The sequence below is a fragment of the Delphinus delphis genome, chromosome 9, assembly GCF_949987515.2.
Source record: "Delphinus delphis chromosome 9, mDelDel1.2, whole genome shotgun sequence".
NCBI lineage: Eukaryota > Metazoa > Chordata > Mammalia > Artiodactyla > Delphinidae > Delphinus > Delphinus delphis.
Window position 1 is genome coordinate 100,964,345 of NC_082691.1, and position 10,315 is coordinate 100,974,659.

Below are 10,315 nucleotides of genomic sequence, written 5' to 3' on the forward strand. Positions count from 1 at the left end.
GACCACTCCAGGACAGATAGTTGTCTCTTAGCCCCTCCGTGTGAGGACTGTCTCTAAGACATGTTTCCTGATGCCTTGGGCATCTCCTCTCCTACCCTTTCTCTCTTCTCCGGGGCGAGTTCCTAATTGACTCCCAAGTTCCGCCCAGCTAAAGCATCCATGGGGGTCTTTAAAGAGGGCTCGGCGTGCCCTTCCACTCTACCTCATCCGATCTCCTGTGGCTGGAGAAGAAGCCAGGGAACCTGGGGGAGGAAAAACACTTGACAAGCAGTCCAGGGGTTTAGGTTCCAGAGATGACCATCCCCATCACCGTTCCCATACCTCTGAGTCTGAGTCCACCCAGTGTCCTACCCGTTGCCCTGCCTCCACCCCAGTTAGACAATACTGGCCGTGAGCAGCCCTCTCAGTCAGTGCTAGTGGCCTGGCCAGCCTCCTTCTGGGTGTCTGTGGGCTCCTGAAACCCTCCAGGGAACAGATTCTGGGTCCTCTGGGTTCTCCACTGCTGTCTGGGGCTGGAAGCAGGACTGGAGCCTGGTGAGAAAAGCCATCAGCTGGGCAGTGCCATGATACCTGCAGTTCACCCAGGGTCTGTCCCCCACACACCCTGACCGCCTCACCATCACTGGACCAGGATGGCTTCTCCTCGTCCGGCGAGAGTGTCTGCGGCGGGCTGGCCCAGGGCCTGGACAGGGAGAAGGCTGAAGCCTCGCCCCACAGTTCCTGCTGCTGCTGCCGATGGAGCTAAATGGGGAGAAGAAGGATGAAGGGCTCCCTCCGGCCCTGCAGCCTGAGGCCCAGCCCCTGGGCTCGGTGCAGAGGGTGCTGAAATCTCCTCCCCCACCCTCAGCTTGGAGCCTGTCCCTGGCTGTGCGGGGCTGTGGTTTGGTAGGAGTTTGCCTGCCTCACTCAAAGCAGAGCTGCGTTCCACCCCCAGCTCCACTGCTTGCCATCTGCGACCTCGAGCTAGTCACTTCACTTCCCCTAGCCTTAGGGCCCTCATTTGTCAGATGAGGACAATGGGGCTTCCCTGGTGGCGCAGTGGTCGAGAGTCCGCCTGCCGACGCAGGGGACATGGGTTCGTGCCCCGGTCCGGGAAGATCCCACATGCCGCGGAGCGGCTGGGCCCGTGAGCCATGGCGGCTGAGCCTGCGCATCCGGAGCCTGTGCTCCGCAACGGGAGAGGCCACAACAGTGAGAGGCCCGCGTACCGCACAAAAAAAAAAAAAAAAAGAGCAGTGACTAGCCAGTGGGCGGGGCTGTTGAGAGGATCCCAGGAGGGGAGTGCGAACACCCACATGTCCTCGCATCCTCGCCCAGTGTCCCTCGGCACGAAACCTGCACCTTTCTTTCCCTTTCTGCCCCCTCGCCCTCCCTTCGCCTTGTCACCAACAAGGGCCACCTCTTAGTTCCCCTCACCCTCTTCTGAACTGTGTTCTTTCCTGTTGGGTAAATTCCTTACACTCCAGCCCCTCCACACTCTCCATTTTGTTCAGCTGCTTTCTCCCCGCATTTCTCTTTCTGGCACCCCTCTACTCACCTGGTGCAGGTAAATGGTGTGGAGACTCAGCAGACACAAGCTCTGGGAGCTGGGCCAGCTTCTGGCCCCCACTGCCTCCTGGGGACACACAGCTAGAACAGAGGGCACAGTGGATGAAAAAAAGACAGGTCCCCCCATCCCCACATGCCCCAGGGAGGGCCAGGCTTCACCTCTCCTTTCTGGTCACCCCCGCCCCCATGCCCCTGCACCCTTCTCCTGGAGGATCAGCCCCACCAGCCCTGCTCCCTGCGTCTCAGGCCCCCACCCCTCACCTTGAGTCCTGGGTCATTCGGGAAATGGAGGCCAGGAGGTTGGCCGTGGCTGCAGCTGGGCAGGGGACTACGGGGCTCAGGTCCTGGGGGGGCACGAGGGGCTGCATCGAGAGGTTGGCCGGGAAGGCCTCCGGCTGGGCGCAAGAGAAGAGAGGGTCAGAAGAGAGGACAGGAGGGGAGGCGGAGGTCTAAGGAAGGCAGGAGAGCAGGCTGAGCTAGTGAGTGGGTTAATACAAGAGGTGAGGCAGAGGGGGGAGGCAGCAGGGCAGACAGGCTTCGACTCACCAGAGGGGAGGAAGAGCTGCTGAGGATCCCAGGGCTGGGGGGGCTGCGAACCGAGCTGGCGCCCCAGGCGGCTGCATCTTGTTGCACCCGGCCTCGAAGGTGCCCCAGGAACTTGGAGCTGTGGCTTGGAGGGCACCGTTGTGGATGAACCAGGGAGAACCTCATCAATGAGAGCTCAGTCTTCCCGTCCTCAGCCCGCTCAGACAGTGAGGCCTCTGTCTGTCCCTCTTTTTTTTTTGGCCGTGCCACGTGGCTTGCGGGATCTCAGTTCCCCTACCAGGAATGGAACCCAGGCCCTGGCAGTGAAAAAAGCACCAAATCCTAACCACTAGGCCACTGGGGAACTCCCGTGAACACCACTTTTATAGCTGTAGTGGGTGCCACCTGGGGGAGGCAGGACAGGAAACACTAGCCCCCCATTCCTTCTTTCCAGGTGAACTGGAAAGAATGGGGACTAGCTCAAGAACACCCAGAAACACAGCCGCAGAACTGGACCCGGGTGCAGACTCAGCACTAGGATACGGCGGGACCTCAGTGTTTTGCCAAACCTGTTCACACTGGATACCAGGGCTGGCCTGACTCCAGCCCCGTCCACTGACCGAGACGTTCCCATTTACAGGTGTTATGACGTGCTGGGAACTCTGGTAGGGCTCTACACATGTCATCTCACGTAATCCTCATAAGAGTCCCACGCACTGTCCTCATTTGACAAATGAGGGCCCTAAGGGGAAGTGAAGTGACTAACTCGAGGTCACAGGTGGCAGGCAATGAAGCTGGGGGTGGAACCCAGCTCTGCTTTGAGCGAGGCAAGCAAACTCCTACCAAACCACAGCCCCGCACAGCCAGGGACAGGCTCTTACCTGAGGGTGGCCATGGCGCTTCACATCCATAAGGGCAAAGGAACAGATGTCCCCAACCGCGGCCACATCTACAGCGAAGTGACGAAAAAAGTCAATGATCTCCAAGGCGCCAGGGCCTTGGAGAAGAAACCAGAAGAGCAGAAACAGTGGGGCGAGGACAGGGGACAGGAGCTCCTCCGTGAGGGAGACCTGGGGAAGCAGGGCTGAGGCTAAGAAGGGGTTGCTGAGGGCAACCAAACTCGCCAAGCAGGAAACCTCCAACGCAGTCATTCCCCGACGCCCGGGAGGGCCAGCCCTGAGCCCCTCTGTCCCCAGACACCGCGGGCAGCCAAGCCTCCTCCGCAGCCCCGCTACGGGCGTGACCCTCACCGCTCGGTGTTGCAGCAGCCGCGCCATCTGCCGGTAAGAGCTGGTCCTGCCGGCAGGGCCGGTCTCCTCCGGGAGGTAGTGCGTGTGCGCCAAGGCCGCCGGCAGCAGGATTTGCGGCGAACGACCTTGGCCCCGCCCGCCCGGAATGAAAGACTTAGAGGGCGGGATGGGGATGGAAAAGGGGCCTGCCGTTTAGAGGATGTGCGGCTGGGATGCAGGGCTGGGGGGCCACTAGCGGTGGAAGGGGTAGGGATGCGCGGGAGGCTCAGCCCCAGGACAGAAGAATGCCCCTCCCCGGACATCTCCCCCATCGCACCTGGCCACTGGCCACTATCCCGAGCGCGGTCATGGCGGTGAGCACGTGCTCCACGTAGAGCACATCCTTGTAGTAGACGGTGAGCACGAGCAGCGCGGCGAAGAGCGCGCCGGCGAAGAAGACGAGCTGGCGGGCCAGCAGCGCGAGCACGGGCGCGGGGGCGCGCAGGAAGGCGGCGGCGGGGCGGGAGGCGCGGGCCAGGCGCGCGCGCAGCTCGTGCGGTAGCTCGTTGAAGTGGCGCAGCTGCTGGCGGGCCAGGCGGGACCAGCGGCGCGTCGCCAGCGCGCCGGGCTCGCGCCGCAGCAGCTCAGCGCGGCTGTAGAGGGCGTGCAGCACTTGCCAGGCCAGCACCAGCGGGCTCAGCGCCAGGTTCACGGCCGCCAGCAGCAGCACCGTGCGCCGCCAGCGCGCGGCCAGGGCGGCCCGCCGGTCGCTGCGCTTGTAGGCGTCGGGCAGCTCCTAGCCGCCGCGGAAGAACGAGAAGGGCCCGCGGGAGAGGAGCAGATCGAGTTGGGCGCCAGGCCGTAGCTGAGGAAGGCCGCCCTGCCTCCCCGGGGCACGGCGCGGCGGGCCGGCAGCAGGCCCTTGTTGGCCAGCGCCACCTGGTAGTTGGTGTAGCGCAGGATGCGGTGGTGGGCGTCCAGCTCCGTCAGCGGCCTCGGCTGCCCGCACAACCCTCCGCTCCTCTGCAGCGCCAGGAGGCGGGACTGCACCTCGGCCCAGGGCACCGAGGTGAGCTCCTCCTGCGGAGAGGGGACGCCTGAGCGCCAGCCACCTGGATTCCTCTCCACGGCGATGCCCAAACTCCCCGTGACCAGAGATGTATCCCCGCCGTCCTCACCCAGTGTCTCTCGGGCACGAAAGCTGCCACCTTTCGCTTTCTGCCCCCTCGCCCTCCCTTCGCCTTGCCACCAACAAGGGGCACCTCTTAGTTCCCCTCACCCTCTTCTGAACTGTGTTCCTCGGGCCCCTGCGCCTCCTGAGGCCGTGAGTCATGTGCTTCCCAGGAAGAGCTCATAAACCAACTCTACATGTATCTGAGCTCAGCTCCGTAAGAGCAGGTTTTCCTGGCCACCGCTCGCCCACCCGTGCCCGCAGCCCTACACATACAAGGTACATCAGAGCTGCAGGTAACAAGGCAGTCTCTTTCCCGTTCCTGGGGTACCAGCCCGCTGGGCCCGGAAGCCCCCAAACTTTTACCTCAGCATGCTTTGAGACACACACACACACCCCGCCCCATCCCACTCGAACAGATTAACCTTCCTAAGACAGTGGCCTTGTCCCCGTCGGGGTGGAGGCTGTCAGATCTCACTTGGAGCTCATCTGCAAACCTCATTTTAGCCCAGTTTCACCCAGCCTCCCCAGTCCAGCTTAGTCAAGTCCCTCCAGGCCAGCCTCTCCAGTCCATCCCAGGGTCTCCCTTTCCCCTGGAAGGAAGAGGGGAAAGAAGGAAGGAGAAAGAGGGGTCAGGCACCTCCTGGAGGAGCAGTGGTCCAGCTCCTCAGCTTCCCTGCCTCCATCCCCAGCCCTCGCGACTCTTTCCTGTGCTATGGCTTGTGCTTCCATACTCAGGTGGGCTTTCGAGAACCTCTCCCCTTTGCTGCACAGGAGGGCTGTGTAAAAGTCTCTGCACTTCTGAGAGGAGCAGAGAAAGCTGGCTGCTGAAAGTAGCCTTTGCGCCGTGCCTTAAAGAAAGAACTTGGGGGGCTTCCCTGGTGGCGCAGTGGTTGGGAGTCCGCCTGCCGATGCAGGGGACGCGGGTTCGTGCCCCGGTCCGGGAAGATCCCACATGCCGTGGAGTGGCTGGGCCCGTGAGCCATGGCCGCTGAGCCTGCGCGTCCGGAGTCTGTGCTCCACAACGGGAGAGGCCACAACAGTGAGAGGCCCGCGTACCGCGAAAAAAAAAAAAAGAAAGAAAGAAAGAACGTGGGTACAGAGCCAGAAGGAGCATGAGCGAGATGGGGAGGAAAGAGCAAAGCGTGACCAGGGACAGTGAAGGGGCCGACGAAGTAGCTTCCTGCAAACAGGGGCCAGAAAGGGGGGTGGGCTCACTGACGGGGGCCTGAACACTCAGTTGCAGGCTGGTGGGTCAGTCTCCTTACTGCTGCCCAAAGATGCGCATTGCTTCCCCTGCCCCCTTCCTGCCTGGGGTTTGGAATGCCTCCCCGCCTCCTATCCTCCCCAGCCCAAGCCCAGTTCCTCCTGCTCTGGAAAGTCAGGTGACTGCCCTTCCTCTAAAGACCCATTGTTTGGACCACAAGCACGTGACTGTGCATCATCTTCCATAACCATCTACATCAACTAAGCTCCACAACAGGAAGGACCTTGTGTTCTAAGGGGCGGTACCCCACCTCCTAACATTATTCGGGGCCAAGGGTAGGTGTCTCTAAGGGCTTCTGCCCTCTTCCCAGTGGATCCTTCTGTCAGTACAGCTCCCTACTCCTTCCCACCCTCCGCCCCCTGACATGGCACGCCTCCACAGACACGCTCACCCAACTCACTGGGGGGATGTGCAGGGCCTCCCTGGAAAACACCTGGATGTCCCAGTAGCTGAAGAGTTTGCAGACCGAGCGAAGCAGCTGGAAGAGCCAGACGGCAGCCGCCAGGATCAGCAGGAAGACAAGCAGGAGCGGATCCTGTGCCAGGCGGGACAGACGGAAGAGAGAAAGCAGCGGCCCCATAGCAAGGGAGACCTGGCTTGGGGAGCAAGGGGGTCCTGGAGAGGGGACCCAGCCAGACCGGTGGTTCTCAAAGTGTGGGCCCTAGGGGTCCCCAGACCCTTGTGAGTGTCTGCAAAGTCAAAACTTTTCATATAATATTAAGGTTTTCTGCCATTTTCATTCTCCTTCTCCCAAGAGTACGCAGTGGCCTTTTCCAGCGGCTACGTGACATCACGGTCAGTCGATGGAATGTATGTTTGTCCGTTCTTAGGGACAGCTTTAATCTCTAACAAGGTGGATCTAGATAGGATTCTCATCAACAAAAGGTCTCGGGAGTTGGGTTCTCAATCAATTTTAAGTGTATCAAAGGTGGCCTGAGACTAAATACTTGGAGAATGGCTGATCTAAACCAAGGAACAAAAGGAGGGGAGGCTTTTGTCTTTGTCGGTTGCTCTCCCCCATCACCTCCCCCACCAGCTGTCACTCACCGCTGGGCACACTGGGATGAGGGTAGGTTAGCATCTGACAAGGTCACTTTGCTGTGGAGCGACCCAGGTCTTGTTCGGTTTTTTGGTTGGTTGGCAAAGAGAACGCTGTAATCCACGCAGCGAAGAAGGAAGGTTGTGAAGGTGACAATGAAAATGAATCGTCTGGGACAGGAGGGAGTGCAGTGATGAGGCCTGCGGGCTGGGAGGGCTCCTGCCCCAGCCTCCGGGCCCGCCCGGATTAACCCATCCTGCTGAGCCCCTAGGTTGCCTGGGAAGGCACTGGAGGCCCAGAAGCAGCAGGCACTACTGAGGAAGCAAGGGGAAGAGCTTGGAGTCTGGGACAAGCATCTCACCCCAGCTGGAAGACATCCTCCAGCAGGATACAGGCAAAGCCACTCCTCTGGTGGTAGCTGTACATGTGGCAGGGCGTCAAGAATTAAGCCTGAGGCATGATGGGCCTTTCCTGAGGACGCCGACTCCTCAGCCCCCAAGTCCCCAGCCCACTGCCTCCCTGTCTCCCTGTCTCCCGTGCCCCTTCTGCCAGGCAGAGCACAAAAGGATATCTTGGTGAAGAAGCTGTCCAGGTTCTGGACGTGGTGCCAGGAGCCTGGGCACAGAGGGGAGAGCGTTGGGACTCACCTGCCTCCGTGCCCTCAAGCCTCTGCCAGAGGCCCAGCCCAGGGGACACTCTGGAGCCCTGAGGCCCTCCCCAGCCCCTCACCTCGGAGCCCTTCAGGCATGTGAAGCAGGGGCTGCTGCCCCTCCCCATGGAGGGCTGAATCTTGGGACCCCTCAGGGTCACAGTCCTCCAGCCTCTCAGAATCCTGCTCAGGGATCAGAGGGCCTCTCCGCAGCCCAGGAGGGTCCTGGGGGCATCGGCATGGGGCAGGGGCAGGGTGGGAACCCCAGGAATGGGGAGCAGAGATGGGCATCATCGCGGGTCGGGCTGCGTGGCGGGGGTAGCGGGAGTGGGGAGGGTACTATAGCGAAGCTGAGAAGCCCCTGGGGCCTGCCCCGCTGGGTAGGGGGGCCCCGGGGCTGAAGGAGGAGCTGAGGAAGGCGTGCTTTTTGTGTGAGGTGCAGGGGCCAGAGAGCAGATGGAGACCCTCCCTCCCCCAGGTCCCCGACCCGGAGGAGGAGAAAGAGGAGGCAGTGGCACGGGGAGGAGGGGCACGGATCCACGCCCCAGCTGCCCCCGGTCCCCACCCCCCGCCCATCTGCCTCACCATCAGGCCAGCGGCATCTCCTGAAAGCTTGGAAAGATGGGAGCTGCTGCTGTTTCCGAAGAGGTCTGCGTTGCTGAGCGGGGACTTCAGCAACCAGGACGGTGACAACAACAGCCCGGTGACCCAGTTGGGGCAGGCCTCAGGTGTCCCAACTCGCAGTCACCAGCCCGACCACCCACACCCCTTCCAGGGCAACCCGCGGCCAAACCTCTTAGGGCCCCGCCTCCATGCCTGGCAGGGCAATACCTGGAGAGGCAGGAGCAGACTAGCGGCAGATGGAAGGAGATCCCCCCGGTCCCACCTTCAGAACCCCAGCGGACTTAAAACGGGAGGCCAGAGAGCAGAAGCCGAGAACAAAGACAGAAAGAATCTAGTTAGGATTATAGGGCTATGGGGCCAAGATATACATCTTTAGTTTCTTAAAACCTTATCTCAGAATAAAACAAAACAACTTATCTCCCCTCCCTATATACACACACACAGAGTGATCCACGGAGAAACACTTGAAGACCAAACACAAAAAGAAAAAAGGAAACGAGAACGGCTGCATGTTTTGCTTGTAGGACAGTGCTAAGGAATGGAAAAGGGGAGACCGTCTGACTTTGCAGCCAGGGTGGGGGAGACTGAGAGGGAGCAAGTGAAGGGAGGAGAGGCAGTTATTTGGGACGAGAGGTGGTTCTCGGAGATTTTACAGTAGGAAAGTGGGGTTCCTTGGAAGCTCCAGTATGTTTGCTTATTTATCCTCTTGAAACCCCCTCTACCAAGTTCTGATCCAGTTTTGGGAGCCCCCTGAGATGCATCAGGGCTGACCCAGCAGAGGGCAGCTGAAGGTCAGGCATTTGGAAGGGCAGGTAATTTGGGTGCCCCAGGGATGAGCTGACTGAGTTGAGTTCCTTGTTGCCACCTCAAGGAAGAGGCGGAGGCCCAGGCAGCTGGTATGGTAGCTTGTCCAAGGCCATTCTTGAGGCCCTGAATCATCAGGTTTCCTACTGAAGTCCATTCCTGAGGTGCTGACTCAGCCACCCATGTGTCAGGGCCTCCAGGGCTTAAGCCCAAGCGCTGATGTAGGGACCAGTATCCAAGACATGGAAACAGAGGAACAGAGTACATCCCAGATTGCCCACTGGAGGAACTTAGAGGAGGAACCTGTGCTTCCTTCCTGGGAGGGGAATTGTCATGGTAGCTCAGGACTTGCATAGTTTTATCCCCGAGCAGGAGGCAGAGCTATGAAAACAAGACTCCTGGTGCCCAAAATGGAATCCCACACTGCAGAGGGGCTAGGAAATTCCCATGATCTCTCTGAGACACCTGTCAAAATCAGATATGTGGGGTTTCCTCTGGTCTCTCCCCAGCCTCACTCACCCTGATATTCCACCATACTCACTTTAGGACCCTCCCATACAGCCTCCTCACCCAGCCCAACCTCAGACTAATCCTGACACGTTTTCCTACCCAGTTTCACTCCAGACTCATCGATGAACAGCCTCCCTACCACCGGCCCCAATTCACGTCAATTTATTATTAAGGACACTCTTCCCTGCCAGGCATTTGGAGGGGAAGGAGGGGACGGATGAATGAGACAGAGCCACTACCCAAAAAGAAGTCACAGCCCAGAGGGGAGGCAGCCATGCAAACAAGTAATTACACAGAAGAAATAACTAAGAGTGAAACAGAGGTGTAAGAGCTGTGCGGTGGCAGCTTCAGGCACAGTCAGCCTAACTGCGGTAGGAAGGCATCTGTGGGGGAGATGGATTTAGGGTCGCGCCAGCGGTTCTAAACCATTGAGTAGGGGCAGCTTATCAGAATCACCAGGGGTTTTTTTCTCCCAAACATATGTGGCTGCCGTCCCCTGAGCTCTGACTCGCCTAGGAGAGCGGGGTGGGTGGCAAAGCACGTGCACATGTTTTGAAAAAACTCCAAACGGTTTTTGTCCCTTAGTCTCCCAGAACCAGCGGTCTACACTCCCTGGAGACTCCGGAACATCTAGAGTCCGCCAGGAGCGCCCATAAGAGAATGGCCCGGAGGTCAGCAGCTGACGCGTTACTATGGATACCCCAGGGCGGGGGGACGCACTCTGCACACCCTCAAAACGTCACCCCATAGCCGACTCGGACGGCGTGCACAGGGCAGGGCCCGCCCGGAAGTGGGGGCGGGAGGCAGGTGACTCTCTGCAATCACAGTCCCAGAAGGGGGGGCTAACAAGGTTTTCTCCAATCACAGCTTGCAATGAAATTGATGCTTCTTTCCACCAATCATCGCCGAGTCGCGAGGGGGTTGTCGGGATGGGGGCCGGAGCCAACAT

The 10,315-nt window shown here is 59.8% G+C and overlaps 1 protein-coding gene across 1 annotated transcript; it reads right to left on the reverse strand.

Moving 5' to 3' along the window:
* Window positions 1-9: 9 nt before the first annotated feature.
* On the reverse strand, window positions 10-10,114 carry ATG9B (autophagy related 9B). The gene is given in 18 exon segments (XM_060019818.1): window positions 10-531; window positions 618-741; window positions 1,538-1,562; window positions 1,564-1,629; window positions 1,810-1,943; window positions 2,095-2,321; window positions 2,421-2,430; window positions 2,955-3,143; window positions 3,324-3,476; window positions 3,640-4,148; window positions 4,151-4,382; window positions 6,141-6,275; window positions 6,778-6,949; window positions 7,141-7,205; window positions 7,351-7,394; window positions 7,509-7,733; window positions 7,736-8,004; window positions 10,110-10,114. Coding segments are annotated over 18 exon segments (2,712 nt in total). The 3' UTR covers window positions 10-403.
* Window positions 10,115-10,315: the final 201 nt, after the last annotated feature.